At 39.2% G+C, this 20,277-nt stretch overlaps 1 protein-coding gene across 4 annotated transcripts; it reads right to left on the bottom strand.

Moving 5' to 3' along the window:
* Nucleotides 1-138: 138 nt before the first annotated feature.
* CLPX (caseinolytic mitochondrial matrix peptidase chaperone subunit X) lies at nt 139-19,566 on the bottom strand. 4 transcript variants are annotated; one of them, XM_088172676.1, is made up of 14 exons: nt 19,416-19,566; nt 15,682-15,842; nt 14,249-14,366; nt 9,684-9,838; nt 8,708-8,867; nt 7,495-7,536; nt 6,840-7,016; nt 5,525-5,689; nt 5,126-5,214; nt 4,446-4,610; nt 3,536-3,835; nt 3,314-3,406; nt 2,928-3,084; nt 139-1,952 (listed from the first exon to the last, which is right to left on the bottom strand). In XM_088172676.1, the coding sequence occupies exons 1-13, from the start codon at nt 19,483-19,485 to the stop codon at nt 2,974-2,976; spliced, it is 1,806 nt and encodes a 601-aa protein (XP_088028802.1). In that variant the 5' UTR covers nt 19,486-19,566; the 3' UTR covers nt 139-1,952; nt 2,928-2,973. The 4 variants fall into 4 exon arrangements, with proteins under 4 accessions (XP_088028802.1, XP_014730109.1, XP_088028803.1 ...); XM_014874623.2 differs by having other exon boundaries at nt 2,978-3,084; nt 19,416-19,565; XM_088172677.1 differs by lacking the exon at nt 7,495-7,536.
* Nucleotides 19,567-20,277: the final 711 nt, after the last annotated feature.

Genomic DNA, 20,277 nt, shown 5'->3' with positions numbered 1-20,277 from the left:
CGCGGCGCCACAGCGCCGCCTGGCGGCCGGGAGGACCCGCCCCGCCCGCCCCTCGCTCCACTTCAAAAATTAAATTTCAAAAATTATTCCTAAAACTTAAAATATGTGGGGATGGCGTCAGGGATGACAACTCTCCGCTGCTTGAATATTCGCTTTTATTCAAACGCCAGAGGTGAAGTACAAACTGTAGTTACACGGCATTTTTGTTTCCTTAAAAACAGTTCTTGGTTACAGAATTCCAAACAACTTTCAAAACTAAGTTGTTGAACAGTTTCACCTAAAATGTGGTGGTTTTTTCTAGCTGTTTAAAAAAGGATTTGAATTAAAGGATTCAGAATTAAAAGCTGTTCTATTTTTTCACTCTACAAAAAGGAAAGTGAGGATGCAGTTACAGATAGTTCACCACAGATTCCCATTTCGAGGGGACCAAGCTTCTAGAAATACCCTCAACTCCAAACACAGCTTTTTCTGAACCATTAGAGGGTCATTTAACCTGAAAAAAATCTGAAATCCCACGGGAAGTATCTGTTGCACCTGGCTACAACTGCACATCACACTGCTGCTAGGGAAGAACACAAGTACTACATAAAATTTACATGACAAAATTAGGGTCAATAGATTTTCAGTATCCTTTCCTGACCTAAAACATCCACTAGACTGAAAAGAAGGATGAAAGTTTTATTTAAATAGTATGAAATAAAGTTTTAGGGAAACTCAAGTCCGCGTTTTCACTGAAGGACAAAACAAAGTTGTAAGTGACAATTTTAATTCCTGAAACAAATCAAAAACATACAGGTCCTTTAGTGTTTTCACAAAGACTTTCCTAAAGGATTCAATTAATTTTGGTGGAGAACAGAAGGAGGATTGCTTGCTGTGAGACTAAAAATCAAAGACAAACCCACAAGATGCAATACTAGCATTTGAGAATATAACTTAAAAAGCACTGTCATGTGAACAATCACTACTGATTACAGCAAAAATATTATACATTTACTTCTTTCATCTCTTAACATTATAAGATAGGTTGGGCAAATACCTGGCACCAAAAAATTGATGCATGATAGTTCCAATACGTTAAACAAAATGTACTATATTAGAACATTAATATTTAAAAATTTATGGCGACTGCTTATCCAAATTTAGATGGTTTTACTGCTTCCTGGGCATCTTTTTTACCCCTTCTGGAAAAATCAGCAAATGACTGACTTCACGTTCTTTCACAGTATCCAAGGTGTCTAAAGCTCCCAATGGAGACATGAAGGGTACCATTCGATATTCAAATTACTGTAACAAACCAGTGTCACATGTTAGCAGAATCTCCCAGCAGTGTCACAAAGTGTGTCCCAGTTTTTCCAAAAGGGTTTCCTCCCCCACCAATGTAACAAGTCACTCCAGCGCCCACTGGGTTTCACACACCAGCAGGACTAACACTGACCTGAACATAACCCCCTGTGAGCCCTACCAGGAGCTAAGATAGTTTACTCACCCTCTACTAATTATTAATTTTGATTTCCCATTTGTAGAGTAACATTATTGTTAAATCTAACTATTGGCAGCACCTGCGCTGCTGGTTTAGGTTCTGGCAAGGGCAGTGCAGGTGCTGCTGCATTTGCTATACATTTTAATTGAACAAGTGTAATATACAATCCATATTTGAACATTATGCCATCCCAGTCCACACTCTGTCCATCAAATCAATGTGATGCTGCAATAAAATACACGATCTGATTTAGCTAATGAAGTTCCTCATCACGAATTGTATCCGAGACAGATCCAGTGCCTTTAGGATCAGGCTGCAGCCAGAAGCAATCGTAAGGAAAGAACCGAGTGAGCTTTTTGCAGGTGAGAGTTCTGACAGTGTTTAATGGTTTGCAGCATCTGCCTGTCGAGGCCAGCCTTCCTCCTCCACTCCAGAGTCATACTCCTCTTCTGATGAATCCTTCGTGGGAGCCCTAGAATTAAAAGAAAGGATCAGGTACCTTAGACAGAGGAAAAAACAAGGGACACTTTTCCATAGCTTCTGACAAACATGTCATGTGCACAGAGCCCCGTGACAAAAGTTCTGACCTTCTGATCTGGAAATGCTGCTGTGCACATGGGTTCATTAACTGAATTCAATTAGCCTTATGATTTTTAGTAAGTTGTTTGATTTAATCAATAAATTGAGTATTCCTATATAAAATCACTTCAATTACACTATCACTCTAATATTTTTCACTCCCTCCAACAACGCAAGGCTGAACTAAGCTTCAGCACAGACAACTGCTGAAAATGAGTAAATGTACCTTAGTGGACAAAGCCACTCAAACAATGTTGTCAGTGATAGAAATCAAGACACAGTTCCTAAATTTCAGACCTGAAATTTAGGAACTAATTTTTTAACTAGTTTTAACCTGATCCATTCTCTCTCAATTCCATCCTTCATTCACTAAAATGGTTGGATTTTTTTTTTTTTAATGCAGGTTTACCCAGTGTTTTCATCATTCCACATCATTGCCATACTCTTCATGACATTAAATTGATTATTTTAACAAGAGTTCAGTAAATCAATAGTTGTGCCTTTGTAGCTCTCCACTGCTGCAAGAGTAATGTAGAAAATTGTTGCAGCCTGGAGTTTGTATCAAAAATCCCACATCAGTGGTAAAAAGTAGGAAGAAAGAAACAGTTTCATTACAGAAATTTCAGTACAGACAACTGAATTTCAAATTTTTACTGCTACCTTAAAATTTACTTCCATTTCTACAGGTATACACACACAAAAGTAGCTTCACATATGTTTATTTTAAAATTTCTGTTTAAAAACGAAAGCAATACGAATCCAAAGTCTCTAGTACAGAACAGGCACTAATTCAGCTGTGTACAATATACAGAGCATTGAATCTTTTTTAGGTTGTGTGCATGGATTTGTGCTTATTCCATCAGAATACCTGTCTAGTTGTATTACTGGTCTGTTCTGCTACTTCTGTTACCGTTTTACCTAATATATCCTGGCTCTTTTTTGCCTTCTACAACATCTTTGTCAACTTCCACACATACGATGTCAGAATTGGGCACTTCAAACATGGGCTCCAGCAGCAGCTTTTCCTACAAGAAAATAGAGGGAAAAATATTTCCGTATGCCCTTTTCTACATAAACAAGTGATTTTCAGAGCAAGAGAGTCTTCTTGGAAGAACTCACAGCTTTAGGAAGACTTACTGTATCCATGTAAGGGCCAGAACTAAGTGTGGTTTTCACTGGAAATGGTCATGATTAGGTCCATATACACAAATCCAGGAAGCTTCATTTATTGTTTATAAGACTTAATTTACTCACCATTATAGATCGAAGACCTCTGGCACCAGTTTTTCTGTCCAGGGCCAGTCTGGCTATAGCCTTCAATGCATCTTCAGTTACATTTAATTCACACTACACAGAAAAATAGGAAATTCAGTTAATAATTTCATTTATAACTCAGTGAGTTGAGTACAAGCATTACTGAAAACAACACTATTTATAAACACAAACGCCAAAGACTCATCAAATAAAAACTCAAACCTTATCCATGCTGAACAGTGCCTGGTACTGAGGAACCACAGCATTCCGTGGCTCCGTGAGGATCCGTACGAGGGTTTTCTCATCCAGGCTGTGCAGAGGAACCACAACAGGCAAACGTCCCACAAATTCAGGAATCATGCCAAACTCGATGAGATCCCTGGCTTCCACGTGGCGCAGCAAGCGATCCTTCTCCTCAATATCTTCCTGTGGGTCAGACTCTCCACTGATATTGGCAAGATCAGCTGCTGCTGCAGCCCTTCTGCCTTTCCCCATGTTAGATGGTGTCCCAAATCCTAGGTACTGCAAAACAAACGTGTTCTGCTTAGAGAAGTGTAATAACTGAGTTTTCTTGATGTAAATAAATCATTTTCCATGAGTATTAAAAAATCTGCAGTGACTGATTATGTCATTACATACTAATTCGAGCTCAAGAAACTATTTAGACCCCTTGCATACAACCACTTTCTTATAAAATTGAATTTCCTCACTGAGGGATTAATACATCAACACAAGAGCAATTTTTTCTTAAAATAAAGAAGGTTGTCAACATGTTCTGGTCGTTTTGCAAGTACCAGTGACACTTCATAAGCAAAGCAAATGCAGGCAAGTTTGCTTACATGGGAAGTTACATGAATTAACACGAAGAGTAACTTGAATTTCAGTCACTCCTTTAGTGTTAGAGACAGAGAGCACATTTTGTCAGAATGCTGCAGCCAGAACCCAGACATTAATCTACAAAACAGTGAACTGCAGGACCAGGTATTTTAAGATGATAATGGCTTTTACCACCATTTGCTGAAATAAAGAAATGTAGTGTGTTTACAAATACAGCAAGACCTGTAAAAGTCAATATTGAGAATAGTAATCAAGATAATGATTTTTCAGCCCAGATACAGCCTGATGCACTCACTTTTTCATTTTTCCTCCTGCTGATAATTCTGTCAAGACCATTAAAAGCACCAGAGGCTACAAACAGGATGTTTGTTGTGTCAACCTGCACTGTTTCTCCACGTAGTTTCCGAGAATTCTTTTCTGGAACGTTTACTATTGTGCCTTCAAGTAATTTTAACAAGCCCTAAGAAGGAAAGAAGAAATAAGCAATAAAAAAATTCCATTGTGTAGCATCATGTAAAAGAGCACACCACAAAATGTTCACTTTCACAAATATACTTGAATTTTTTGCTCCCTTATGCACTTATAGTAACAGTGTCCAAAAAAAGTCAGTTTTGCCTATGAGACAATCCCACTCAAGGACAAAAATGTTCTTTCAATGTGGCTCTCATGCACATTATGCATTTAATTATTAGCTGCTTTAAGAATTTTTTTTAAATAGGAAGTGCTACCTGTCCTTGCCTACATTACAAACTGGTTATCTGAATGCTGCAAGGACATTTTTGAACTATGAGGATGCCTCAAACTGCTTCTGAGATTATGGTTTTTAATGAAGTCAAGAGGAAAGACGTTGTCTTCTGAAGGTGAATATTAAGGAACTGGAGAACTATGACTCCATACATTCCCACGCTGTTTGACATGACAGGATCCTATGTCCTGTTCACTCAGGAAGTCAAAGCACTCCATGGAAGTATTTACCTGTTGAACACCTTCTCCCCCAACGTCCCGTAACTGATGGATACCAGGAACACTGCCAATCTTATCTACTTCATCCAGAAAAACAATTCCTGCATGTTAAAGAAAATGGGTTTAAAGAAGATCCTGCTTTTAAAGAGAAGCAAGAATTTACAGAGAAGAGTAAGATTTGAGAGAGCAGCAGTCTGTTCCACTTCCCTGCAAAAACATGTGTAATATTGTCCAATTATGGACAAAAACAAAACTACAAGATACACATCAAGCTTTTTCAGGTTTATTCTATCTGATTTAAACTTTGGGTACATGCAGCAGGAACACCAATTTCAGGAATACTGGTGGTCTCAAAAGCTTAAAGCACTTCAACAAAATTAGCAGTCTCTGAAACACACATTAAAAGTTTACCTTGCTGTGCTTTTTCTATGTTGTAGTTGGCATCTTGCAGGAGTTTTGCGATGACAGATTCAATGTCTTCCCCAACATAGCCAGCTTGAGTCAAGGTGGTACAATCACAGATAGCAAAAGGGACATCTAGGCATTTAGCCAGAGTCTGAGCCAGCAAGGTTTTACCTGGTAAAATAAAAGCTGCATGTTAGAACTGCCACACACTTCTTCTAGAGCACACAAATCCAAGTACTTGGACAGGGACTTTTAACAAGGGTGTGTAGTGACAGGACAAGGGGGAATGGCTTTAAATTGAAAGAGGGTGGGTTTAGATGAGATATTGGGAAGAAATCTTTTTTTGTGAGGGTGATGAGCCCTGGCACAGAGTGCCCAGAGCAGGTGTGGCTGCCCCATCCCTGGAAGTGTCAAAGACCAGGTTGGATGAGGCTTGGAGCAGCCTGGGATAGTGGAAGGTGTCCCTGCCCATGGCAGGGGTGGAACAAGGGGAGCTTTAAGGTACCCTCCAACCCAAACCATTCAAGGATTTACCACAGGATCATCATTACTCTTATTATACATTCTGAATCATACCAGCATCTTAATATAACACTATTTTCCAAGGGAGATAGCTTTCATAAGCAGTGGTTTTTACATTGGCAGGCTGTATTTCTGGTTTTAGTTTAGTAATATACATTTAAGGCAGCTTGAAATGCATACAGTATCACAAAATGTCACACAATATAAAAACCATAATACATGTACTTGCAGAGTTTAAAGATTAAATAAATCAGTAGTCCTTTGCAGACACTCAGGGTGCAGTGCAAAGTCCAATTGCTCCTGCTTTGAAGTTGGGAAGAAACAGAATTAAAATATTGTTTAGTGAATGTTCTCCCAAAAAGTCTGCAAAATGCCATCACTTCAGCACAAACACTCCCAGGGCTTATGAACATACAAAACAATCTCTTTCCAACCCCCTGCAACTAATCTGTCCCAGAGGTGAAACTGCACTAACTGCAGCATCTCAGCTTGCCAGCTAAAGCAGAGAAACTATAAATGCATTTTATTTCAGCTTAGTCAAAGTGGCATCTTTTATTCAGTCAGTAAATATAGGCATTAAAAAAAGAAAAAAAGAAAACCACACAACTACAGCTCACTCCTTTTTAAGACCACTAGCTCAGCATGTTAACATGGCATGAAAGCACTGGAATCTCAATTTGAAATTCACAGTTTAGTTTTTTTATAAACCAAATCTGAATAACCACAGAAGAGGAAAATCACTCATTAACAACAAATTCCATGGAAAATAGGACACCTATAGAAACATGCAGCTGTATACCTGATCCAGTTGGTCCAAGCAGCAAAATATTACTTTTTTCAAGTTTAATGTCATCATTGGGTGAATCTAGTACTTCTCCTCCCCGTTTTTCCTGAGGTATCTGCTGGTTCATTTGCTGCTGCATTGATGCTCCCAAAGCATTACCATGTGGACTGATTCCAGCAATCTGCAGCAGTTCTGAAGAGAACAATAACAGCACTGTTTGAGCACCAACAAGGTCTGCCACCACCTTAAACACACAATAACAGCTTGGTTCTCCTGCAAACCCAGAATTCTCTCTGTACAGGAGCTTACAGAGAGGAAAGCAACAGAAATACAGCACAATTATCACACAAACAGGAGCTCCAATCATACTTTTGCAGAAGCATATAGGAAAAGAATTTCCAATGGCACAGTGGATTACCTAAAAGTATTCCTCTACATTAAAAAGCAAGAGAAATTTTCAGTCCTTACTAATGTACTCATTTTAACTTTAATTTCTTATATTTATTTTTAACATATGAGAAGAAACAAACCCAAGCTGTTGATTTCCCTGACAAAAAAGTACAAGCACTGGACTTCACCCAATATTTCAAACTAGCAGTCACTAAAGACTGTTCTCCATGTCATAAAAGTAGGTATTGCAGAGGAGGACATGAGGAGAGGGTTCACTTACTTGTAAATCTGTACTCATCCTCCCGTCTTCTGATTTCTAATTCTAAGAGAGAGGATGAAAACAGTCATAAAAAAGTAAGTTTATAAAAGCTTATAAATTCTCCACCTCTTGCCCTCTTCTGAATACATCTCATCACTGTCTATGAATGTACTTCTAAACAAGAAATCCCCACAAGACCTATTTTTATTGCTGTCAAAATTAACCCAAAACCCAAATTGCATGTTTTTAAAATGCCAGCAAGCTATCTATTTCTAAAAACAACAACAATCTATTAACTCTAATTAGATTTGCACTTTAAAACCAATTATAGAAGGGAAAAAAAGAAAAGAAATAATTTTGGTTTGAAGAGGCTTCCTTAAGCTCTCCCTGAGTGTTACAATGTAAGACTTTGTTATAAGACAGAACCTTGAAATATGTAAACACTCACTGTCAGTCTATCTGGGAATGATCACGTTATCTCCCTGTGGAGGATCAGGAACTTCCTGGTGCCAGGTACACAACTGCTCTCTTACCATTACCAGAACAGTAACTACTAATGTTCCCTCTGCATTTAAAAGACTTCTTTATGTTAATTCAAAAAATAAAGAAGATGTCTGTGGCAACTTTTGCAAGACAGAAGAAAACACCTTAAAAAAAAAACCCACCCAAGGTACGCTTTGAGTCAGAGATGGTAATTTAATCCTGCTTCTAAAAATAAATTAGATCAACATAGCTACACACGTACTCAGCAGCCAAAGTACTGCCAAGAGTAACTCCATCTACACCTGCTGGATATGGAACAATACTGTGGTGACCAGCAGATGTTGCCAGCAAGAGCAAGGGAAGTTCAAAATCTAAGTACTCATCAATTTACCTGTGCAAAATATCACCTTCCTGATCTGCATTGTTGCTTGCAGATTTAGTGTTAAGTAGTAAATGAGATTAGAAATAAAAAATTAGGAGACTCACTTCAGAAAGTTAAAGGAAAATACCCCATAATATGTATCAGTAAAAAGGGCTAAGCATTTAATATGGTAAGCACCATAAACCTTCTGATTATCCTTTAAATAAATCACAGAAGTTCACAGTGAAAATTATATTTAGTAGAAATTCTTATAGATCATTTCAATTATAGAACATCTAGTGTCAAGGTAAAACCTTTCTTAGATTTCTTAAGTTAGGGCCCTGAAATGATAATTTATTTGACCAGAAAAATACCAAATATCATACAAACCTCTTGGTGTTAAAGAAGTCTGTTTCTCAACTTCTGCTTGCTGTCTCAGGTTAGATGGGATATTATTGTAGATTCTCTTGTAATGATTATACACAGCAACTGAAAGCACCTTCTTGGCAAAACACTGACCAACAACGTATTTGTCGAGGTAGTTGTAAATCTGAAAAATAGTTTAATCTTAGTAACACTTCCAAATCATCTTGCAGCAGAAAAGGAAAAATAGTATATTGTGCCAAAGATGGACTTTGGTCTGAATCTTTACAGACCTGAGTAACAGAAACTAACATTTAAAATACAAAACATATTCCTGTTGATAGGTTTACTTAAAAGACATGGTGCTTACACATTCATATTGTGTCTGTCAGTTCTGCCCTACTAATATGTAAGCCCATTGCCATTTTCACCCAAATTTTAAAGAGGAACAGAAATTTTAAGAACACTTAAAAAGAGGCTTATCAAGGAGCCGTGTGCAGGTTCAGAAACCATTACAGTCCACCAGGAACTGAGAAACATAAAAGGCTTCCTCACTAATCTCCAGATGAAAACCAAATGACTTCAGAAGGACCATGGCCACAAGTTAAACAGCAACACTTCTCACCCAAACCCACACCAAGTAAAAGGCTCTGCAGCTACAGAAAGGAGCTGCTAAAATTAGGATACAGAATGCAAGGCCATAGGGAGAAAGAAAAGTTACTACGGTTGGTGAGGGCTGAGGTCAGCCTCAAGGTCACAGGAGAAAATGAAGTCACAAGACACAGACAGAGGAAAACAAGCTCCAATACCTTTATTGGATCTGCTTGTTCCCTTTATCAGTGCTCTGCTGGGTCACACAGCTCACAAAGGTTTAATCTTGAGCTAATCATCTTTATTGTTTGTTGCTCTGTCCCAGCAGCCCATTACACACCTGGTGCAGATTAAGGGAAGCATTTCTCCATGCTGCAACACGAGGGGACTGTGGGTGGAATTAAGAACATACCTTTTTCGGTGGAGGTGGTGGCTTCTGCTGGAATGCCAATTTCACAGCTTCTGCTGCTGACTCGGGCTCTTTAATGATGCTCTTTTTTGTGTCTGCCTCTGACAGCACAACAAAAAAGTGGTGACACTTTTCACACTTCACAAAACGGGTGGAAGCTGCAGAAAAATTCAAACAAAATAGTAAGAGAAATTGTTTCTGTTCACGTTCATCACATAGGACAAGCACTTGTAAGACAGCACAGCCACTCTGTTTACCCAACACTTCTCTCTCACTCATCTTAGAATATTTAAAAACTACTACTGGCCTATGAAATTTGGCACAGAGAACACAATTTGCCCCAAAGAAATCACAGTGCTGGGCAGCAGACAGTGGATACAAAACTCTTTTTGATACTTATCCAGCAGCATCACACTCAGGGAGAGGACACTTTGCACTTCTGAGAGAGACAAAATAAATGAAGGTTTTAGCTATGCAGGAAATGTTCCTAACTCTCAAACTGACAGCAAAATAAAATACTGTGGTTAGACACGGACTAAAGTGCAGGGAAGCAGCCTAGAATATCAAAGACAGCATTACAGGAGGGCTCTGGCAGCTCCTGCTCTCTGCATCCCACTGGCTTTGGAACACTCTGGATCAGGCCCAAGTCACCCAATCCTAGGACATCAAGCACAGGGGGGTCACCCAAAGGGCTCATCCCAACAAGAGGCAGCTGTGGTATGCAACAGACCATCAAGGACTTTGATGTTTTGCAAGATCTTCTGCTTATTTATTTTTACTGTCAAGACTAGAACAAATTTCTTTGAAATTCCACCTTCCAGCTAAACCCTCCTACTGCTGACTTTGTGAACTATGTCTCAAGAAATCTGCAAAGGTTGGTTTCATAAGCCTGAAAATGAGAACTTTTCCTTTGGTAAATGAAAGTTGAAATAATAAAACCAGACAGTAGAGAAAAATAATAAAAGTAATTAAAAGTAAATGTAGATCCTTTCTAGCCATATTACTATGCTGCTAAATGCAAATCACAAGCAATAGGATAGATTTAAAGGAAATATACTAGTAAATGTGTTTAATTAAAAGTAAACAGAAAAACAACCCTGTGAAAACTTCAATGTCAGAACTTCTGAAATCCTAAGAAGTCTTTAGAAAATGGCTTGAACAGTGCAGCACCAGCTGACTGTAACAACACCCTCTAGCAATAAACAAGCTGCTTATTTATAACTTGTTGTCTCCCATAGGACTGGCGTCAGCAAGAGGGGAGTGGGTGGGGTTTTCTTACCATTAATCCCACCTTATACCTGGATAAGCAAGACCAACAGATTACTTTAAGAATGTAGCAACTAATACTGTGACCAACACAGCTTTGTTAACTTTACTTCAAAGAAATTATGTGTAACAGCCTGAAAGTTCTTCTGGCAACCTTCCAAATTACTGTTATCTGCCACATGGGAATGTGATGGAAATCCACCTGCACCAACTCATTCCTCTTATGTAACTATTATTTAGCAACAATATTGTAGGGGAGAAAAGCAACCCAACCTTTCTCCCAGGGCTCACTCAAAACACCTGTGATATTCATGATGACTTTAGTGCCATGAGGCTGATCTCCTCAGACAAGGCTTACTTAGGATAGAACAGCCAGGAAAATGGTTGTTCCTTTTATAGATCCACATGAATGATTTGAAAACCCCAGAAAATAAGGAGTGGGTTGTAAGAGTACTATGGGTCATCTTTAAAACTTCACTGAAAAAAAAAAAAAAAAAGCGCACAATAGAGTTGCAGGCAACTTTGCTCATCCTAAATACTGGCATGTTTTCATATGTTCTTTTAGCAAACACATAAAAGCACAACAAAGAACACTCATGTCAAATTACTTCCCTGTCATTAAGATGTCAGCAAATATTTACAGTGTGCCAAAATGAAAGTCAAATGTTGTTTTTAATCAGAAAACATTGCCACAGAGGCTGCATTAGCAAAGGCATTTCTAAAGCCTGTATGAGCTGTCCTTGCCAAAAAGAAATGCCAGATTTTTACAAAATGTACAGGAAACAGAAACAATCAGAGCATTAAACTAAAAAGAGTTGTAGGGTTGAGATAATGGGCTACTATCAAATTGCTTTAAGGTGAAAAAAGAAACCCAAACCAGAAAAAAGCAAGGAGGGAAGCTTCTGAGTGTGTACAGTAACAGGGAAGTGCTGCTTTGGAGGGTGGAGTAACCTGATGGCATCAGGTGGAGACAGTAAAAGCAGCATCCAGATAAGGCTTCTTATGTCAATCAGCTTTACAGCTATTGGATTTCACTCCACATCTGAGGATCAAGTCTTATTTCACTGATCACAAACTCTCCTTTACAGACTTTCACAACCAAAAAAAACAATGCAGGAACTGCTGAGAAAGAAGGCCAAAGCAAAATTATTTTTTGTTTGCCTCCTATTTTCCCTTCATTGTTAATTACTGGAAAACCATTGCCAAGCAAATCTTTCTGCAAGATTTGCAGATACAAAGTGAAGCTCCATCAAAAACAAATTCCACTGGAAAACCAGCCTGTCACACTGCCACTCAGTGGCAATTAATTTTCGAATGAACATGGCTTTTATTCAGCATTGTTTCCCTACTTCTTTCAAAATGACTGAAAATCTAACATTTAAACTGAAATAAATGCTAATTGCATGTTTTCCTTTGGTTTAAGGTATTTATTTAAGGCTCTGCAGGTTGGCAATTCAAACTAGAACTGTGCAAACTCATAATTTTTCCTGACTAAACAACAACAAAGGCTTATCCAAAAAAATCAAGTTACAGTAGGCTTAATACAACTTGCAATCCATTCATTTTAGGAAAATGGGACAGATCTATTTTTCCTAGTTTTTGTTTTCTTTTTTCCAAATAAATTTTAAGATCATTAGAACTTCTGGTTTTCAGCTGCTTTACAGAGTGGGAAGCAGTGTGCTCAAATGAACAGACTAAACCAGAATAACAAATGTTCAGAAAAACTTCAGTAGGACTCACAGCAACTTTGGAAAAAAGTGGATTTCCAGTCCCAAGCTGTTCACAGAACCTGTGTTATTCTGATGCTGCAACTCAAGTGGGTTCACTACTTGGGAATTTCATATTGCATGTATCAAGATTTGTTCTCCCATAGTGTTGGTATGAATAAATCCTGTTCCCAAGGAAGTTTCCAGGCATGCTTAAGTTTTCCCAGCAACACTGACAAAACACTAAATCACATCTCTGCTTTCCAGGGATCGTTCTGGGACAAGGCTTAAATGCTATTTCCAGATAAAAGCACAAAGTGCAACACCAATGGAAACACACCACTGAAATGAGAGTTTCAAAAACATCTCTGCCTCCTCATGAATCATAAGGTAAATGAGATTAAAAATCCTTGGACCTGTTTCCAACCACACCTAGTCCATGGAGAGACCACACTGAACACCAGACAGGATCATATTTCTAGTTCCATGAACCAGTGCCAGGTTTTTCAGAATACCTTGTTGCCTATAGTTTCAAACAAACTAGAAAAACAACCTTATTTCTGGGGGAAAAAGTAATTGAGGACTGATCCTTTCTCTAACAAAGAATTATATTGTTATTATTATAGAACTGTCTTGTGATTCATGATAATTGATAATTTTAAATACTATTTTATGTGAGTAGCAGCAAATAACACATCCACTCATTATTTTTGCCAGCTGTTATATTAACAACTGCTGAATACGTTTATGCTGACTTTGTCTTAAGCCTCTTAGTGCACAAGTCTGATTATGACTTGATACTTCCTCCTTGAGTCCCACCAACTTACAATAGGTATTTGCTTTCTGACAAAAGTTTTTGTTTTCTAAGCTGCTCTCATTAATGCTGAAATAAGGTATGAAATGTCTTCAAGTCTGATACAACCTAAAGCATAAATGGCATTAATTTGGATTGTACTTCACACACAAAAAACAAAAAAATCCCCATAAAAATTAGAAAAAAAAGGGCAAAAAACAACCAAAAAACCTAAACAAAAACAAAAGAAAAGTAGCAATTGCTGCTTGAGAACAGACATTTTGGATTTTCTAGTTGGACTTTGCAGCCTACTATTTGAAATGTATTATAGCTCTGACTTTGCCATGGGAGACTGTTCTAGTAAGCCATCTGTCAGATACTAATACCTCTGCTGGATAAGCACTTTGGTTATAGTACATGCAGGATTAAAGTTTTATTATTTAGGAAAGAAAGGACAGACATTACAAATGCACATATATAAAGTATACACTCATATAATAGAGATACAAAAGGATCTGTAGCTAAAATGGCATTAAATATAAAATGGCATGAATTATTTTAAAAATGCATATTCACAGATGCAATGTGAATTCCACTACCACATTCCCACACATCATGGGAATTACACAAATGTACCTACAGGGAAAATAAATGGTTACACCAACAAGGCCAAACTAACCATAACAAAATTCCTGCTGTCATGTAATCAGGAAGGTTAACATTTAGCTATCAGGACTATGTTAAATCACAAAGTCACATCTGTGCCTATTTTAAAAAAAAAAAAAGTTTTAAGTAAAACTTACACACAAAGGTCTCCACGTGTGTGCACAAGTCCCCACACTTTGGGCAGCGCAGTTGGTTCCCTCCTTTCCCAGAATTTCCAGAGCTTGACTTTTTACCACCACCCTCACCAACAGATTTCTAAAAGAGATTTCCAGACAATTAGCCTCAAACAATGGAGCTGGTAGAGCAGGCATTTAGCAGTGTGCTTATAGAATCAAATAATTCGAATTTTGCAACAGCTGAATGACAAAGTAGCTATTGTCAGGATTGCTTTGGAAACTTAGAAGAATGTGACATAAACACTTCAAAGTGTTTTACGGTACTAAATTATTTATATTTGCATTTCCCAGCTTTGCCAGTCTTGAAAGAGGTATCCCATACCTGCATTAGAGCTGCTTGACTGGCACTAGAATAAAAATAAAGCTGTGTCAACTGTGTTTTAATACTGTATTTTAATGTTTTAATGCCAGACAAGAAAACAACTCATATTTTGAGAGTATTTTATTATTTCAACTGTGTGGATTCTAAGGGTTTCTGAAGCCACAGCTCCTCTCACTTCCTTGGCAGGTGTAGGAATCTATGCTAAAATATGCATTTCAAAGTTCTTGGAAACACTACATTTTTTACTTGTATCTGTATCTACGCCTTCAAGTTATCATATTTTAGGAAACAGCAAAAACCTCTCTTTCCATTTCTAAGGCAGTTCCTCATTGTTTAAACCTATCTTGCCTACTTACTTCACCTTAAAACCCTTTTCAAGAAAAAAAACACTACTCATTTTTTTAATCTTCTTTATTTATTTCTTAAAAAGCTTAATTGCACCTTCAGAAGAGACCAGTGTCACCTGGACAGTTCCTCAGGTTCACAACACACCATACTAAGGCAAAGTTACTGCCTGTGAACTCTCAAAATGTTATTTGCTGACTAAAGAGCAGTTTTATTCTCAGGTAATCATTTATCTGAAAAAGCTGTTTATTAACTATAATTACAGAGAACGACTAGGATAAAAATAGACTACCACTAACAAGAGGTGAGCTCATGTCTTCACTGATTTGCCTTACTTAAATCAGTTCTAAACCCAGAAACATTTAAAATGTACTTTAAAAAAGTCTACTTGGGAGCACCAGGCTTTTGAAGAAGAATAGCTCTGATTACTACTTTTTCCTAGCATCCTGAATCCTGTTCTTGATTTTTGACATCCAATAAAGTTTTCAAGCTTACACTGGGCAAAAAGATTTATAAAACTGGGAAAAGCACTGGGGATGTTTACAAGGTTTATCCCCTAACATATTCACAATACAGTTTATTTTTTCTTCACTGCCAGTTGCAGCAATTTCAAGGATTAGAAATGTCAGGAATTGGAAAAAGATTTCAAGATTAATTTTAAGTTAAAAGAAAACAATTAAGAAATATTTTACATAAATTATTGAACCTCCCAGTTTGTGGAGATTACCTTGCTTCCATCTCCAGAACCATCCTTGCTTGCACCATCCTTTGAAGCAAAATACGCTGGTGTTTCTGAAAAGTTTCTAAGAGGAATTCGTTTTAGGGAACAAGTTTCAAAAGTCCCAAGTTTTCCTAAAACAGGGATGCGTGTACGACCACAAGTAATACCTAAAAAAAAAAAAAGAAAAGTTAAATACTAAAAATATTTAATTTAAATTCCATTGCCATCAAATCTCAGAATTGATGTACTTTAAGTGCAGCTTAAAGGTTTTGACAACACAGTTCAGCTCTGAAAAATCCACATTTCAGTCATTCAAAGTAAATGATCTTTACCACCTTAATGTTCATCTCATTAAAAGCTGCCTGGGTTTTTGCAAAAAAGACCCCAAAGCAATTCCAGGTCCTCTAAGATCAGGCATTTGAGAGTCCCGTTGTGGCATGAAATAGGGAACATCCCAGTTATGAAACTGATCCTCAGAATGTCTGTTAACTTACAGTTTTTATTGTGAAACAATTCAACCCCCCAGACAAACCTTTGAAGAATCTCTTTGTTATGCAAAAATCAGGTGTTTCAGACTCAACGACTGCATGTCTGGATCAGGCTTTCACTTGGGAACTCCACTAAAAATTAGTTTCCAGGAATTCGAGGCACCTCTTGGCAACAAAAATTGTGCTGAGGAAAACTGAGAAGCTGTGTCCTATTTGGCACTGACCAAGGGGCCAGCACCAGCAAACTCAGCGTAATATTAACTTTGCTGAAATACCTTATTGCCAACACAGGAAAAAAAAACAAACCAAACCCTCACTGAGAAACTACACAGCCTTTTCCTCCTCTTGCAACACGGGCAGGATTGCATTTCATGGCAGGCTATGACGTGAGCCAACATATGTTGTGCTTGTGATTTCAACATCAACAACAGCCTGGAATCTGTATCTCATCTCTTGCATTTAAAGTGGCAAATTTCTCACTTGCTCTCTGGTTTTCATAAGGATTCCGTGCCTTGCTGACAGCAGAGCTGTACAGCAACAATGGCAATTACAAACTTGCTGATAATACATAGTTTTATTGTTATAGGGAGGAGAGAATCCTATGGAAAATCCAAGAAATCTTACAAAAATAAGAAAAAGTAAGAATGGCAAGAGAAGCATAGCTCATTTGCCCTGAAAGAGGAAACAACAGCAACCAAGAGCTGGGAACTTAGCTGAAAGAGGATACTCTGAAAATACACCTCGTTACTATAACAAGAAGGGAGAAAAACAAAGAGGAACCTAAATTTACCAGGAAAACTCTTACAGGCCTCTGCAAAGTCACAACGAAGATGACAGTGTCAAATGAGATTTGAAAGTGGTTTATTAACTTACATGCTACTTAAGATTCTCAAACTTGAAGATGACTTGTAGCTATTTTTAATATGACTAAAAATTAATCTTTGAAAAAAATCTCCTAACAGCATTGCTTCTGTCTGTAAACGTGAGGGAGGAATAACAATCAATAAGCTTCCCCATTTTAAATTCCTCTGCTGAGTGCCACTGCAACACATTTTAGATTACACAGGATAAGCTATGAAAACATCATAGAAAACTTGAAAACACTGGCTGGCTCTCAGAAGCAGTTGTGTCTTTTAACTGAATGTGCAGAGAACTCTGAGGACTCCGTGTGCCAAGTGCACTTGCCAGTAAAGAAAAGCTTTAGTGAATGTTTACAAGGCAATAGCTGTTCAGAGCAGTTCCCTGTCTTGGAGGCTCGTTCCTCAGAGATGGCCTCTTTACTGAGATTTGTTTTAGAAACTGAGAAAAGACCCCTTAAAATAAAACAACGACCACCTCCCTCCCTTGAACAAATCCTGAAGTCACACAACTTTCCTTGTAACACGAGGAGATTTGGCCTGTGGAGAAAGGCTGAAGCACTAACACAAAAGCTCAAACATTTCAGTCCTCATTTTAATTCAGAGTGCTCTTGCGAGACAGAAAATGCACTGAGAACTGTATGGGATGAACTATGAAACCTTACACAGCACTGAGCTGTGAAGACTAAACCGGGGGGGAAAAAAAAAATCATATTACTGCTACATCAGCTTGTGGCTAAGCATGAAAAACCTCGTGTGCTCATCGTGATGCCTGAGTGGTGTTTTTTTGGACAAAATATCATTGTAGAATTACACAACGAAGCAGTAATAAAGTTAGCACCACTACTTCCTTGTGCCAATAAACCCAGAGGGAGATTTTCAGGGGAAAGCAACATTCCAGCCCAATGCCTGGCAGCTGCCACTGACCACTCCAGACAATGAAAAATGTTCCAATATGTAACAGCTGGCAGGATTTGCTCACACACCTGGCACGGTGGCTCAGGTGACTTTTTTTTTTTTTTTTGGAGCACTTAATTCAAAGGACGTGTCCCTAACGTTGCTGGCAGCAATGGAACCGATCCAGGGTGCTCGGATTTGTGTTAAGAAACGATGGGAAGCTCTTTAATGCCTTATTAACCTTTAATTGATACTTGATGAAATAAATACTGACTTTTGGGCCAAGCCTGGGGGATCTTGGGGGCAGCTATGGCTCAGGAAAGTGACAGGGAGACTGTAACAAACTGAAACTGTGTCACATAACTCTCGATTGATTACACTGATCTGTGCACTCTGAACTCTCTCAAGCTGGCATCAATCAGCAACAGCAAACAAAGCACCTGGCAGAAGACAAAATTTAATATAAAAGATACGCACACGTTTGTTTTTAAACAACTTCCATTGAAAGCTGATGGATAAATAATTGTATTGCTTTATCTACATTTTATTCTCATTTGCTCTTTTACATAATCCTTTTGAATCTTAGTTTTGACCAAAAACTCCACAATTTTTTAAAAAGACGATTCTGTAATGAATTACAAATCGTACTTCCTTTAAAGATGATTGTTTCAGAAGGGTTGCATAAGGCCAGACAGACTGGGCTTAAAAGTACAGGTCTGAACCTTGCAGCACAGCTGATATTTGAGATATAAATGTAAAGGCACCTACAAAGGGTTAACTCACTTCTTAAGGGCAGTAAATTATCTCTGACTCATCAGGCTATTGGGAGGGTAGAGTAATTGAAAATATTGTTGCAAATGTGGCAACAGAGAGATTTTTCAGCACAATTTGAGGGTGCTCTACCTTCCACCCAAAGCAGCACATGGTTTGTCTGTTCTCGGTAACCCCAAGAATACAACGAAAAGGGTAAACAAGGAAAAACAATAAAAAAAGTAACAACCTTCCACAGCCTTCAACTTCCAGTGAGAAGCTGGCACAGTCTCTTCCTTCTACCAAGTTGGAAATAATTGATTTTGCTAACTAAGCCCATCTTTATGAGAAATATTTCAAATTAAGGCTACCACAAAAGTAGACTTTTAATTAATTAAGGCAATTAAGCCAATTAAACGTATTTACTAGCAGTGCAGAGTAACACACACTGGCCGACAGCTGCTGAGCATCACTCCTCTTGAAATAAATTCTATTCTCGCCATAACGAGGGCAAATTCTCCGATACTTCACACCACGCAGCGCTGCCCTTACCCCCACTCGCACCGCGCGGGTGACACCAGCAAACGGCTAAAAGGAGGGGGGAAAAGGGGAAAGGCCGCCGTGTCCCGCCGCTGTCACAGCGCGATAAGGGCAGCGGCAGGGCCGGGGCTGCCCTCAGGGCCGCGGGCCGAAGGGCCCGACCCCACCGGGCCCGGTGAGGGAAGGCCGGCGGCCGGAGCGCGGTTACCTCTGCGGGCGGAGGGCAGCGTAGAGCCGAAGAGGCGGGCAGCAGCGGCGCAGCTGTGGCAGGCGGACATGGTGCAGCGGCCGCGGGCTCGGCCGGCTCCCCCCGCCGCCGACAAGGCCTCGCTGGCGGCGGTCCGGCCCCGCCCGCCCCGGTAACGCCCCCGTGACGGCACCGCGCGTCACCGTGGGACTGCAGATCCCAGCGGGCATCGCGCAGCGCTGCGCCCACGTGAACGCACTCTCCACGCGGGGTGTCATGGGAAGTGTAGTCACAATAGCGAATGGTTACGTTAGCGCCGCGTGGCATTGGGGGAAACGTAGTCCACGCCCCCAGCCTCTCTCAGTCTGTCCTGGGCACACGGTCCAGGTGTGTGTATTCCCGGCGATTCCGCCCTTTAATTCCTCTTTCTAAATACGATATGAGAGGAGTATTGGCCTTTGATCACATAAATGTGTTGTTTGGGTTTTTTTAAAGCCTTTCGTGAAAAGATCAGCTAAGATGGGAGCAGAAAAAACTTCAGGCAAACTGAAGCAATTTTGGGAGCGAATAGAGAATGATACCGCGTGTTGTGGGGTGGTCTTCAAGCAGAGAAAAGCACTGTATAAATATATACTATCTAATGAAGATTATGCCTTAGGTATGGCTAATAGAAAACACACCTACAACTGAAGGTAACTATAGGTCTGCTCCTTCAGCTCATCTTCAACTCCTATTTATTACATGCCAATTAAACGGGGCTAATTGACTCCACCTATTCATTAGAGGAATGACTCAGTATCACCTGTCGCTCTGTTCAATTAACCTGAGCTGCCCCGCAGCGAACAGGTTGCCCGAGAAGCTGCGGCCCATCCCTGGAAGTGTT

The sequence above is a fragment of the Sturnus vulgaris genome, chromosome 13, assembly GCF_052056855.1.
Source record: "Sturnus vulgaris isolate bStuVul1 chromosome 13, bStuVul1.hap1, whole genome shotgun sequence".
NCBI classification, from domain to species: domain Eukaryota; kingdom Metazoa; phylum Chordata; class Aves; order Passeriformes; family Sturnidae; genus Sturnus; species Sturnus vulgaris.
This window is presented reverse-complemented; position numbering and strand designations above follow the sequence as displayed.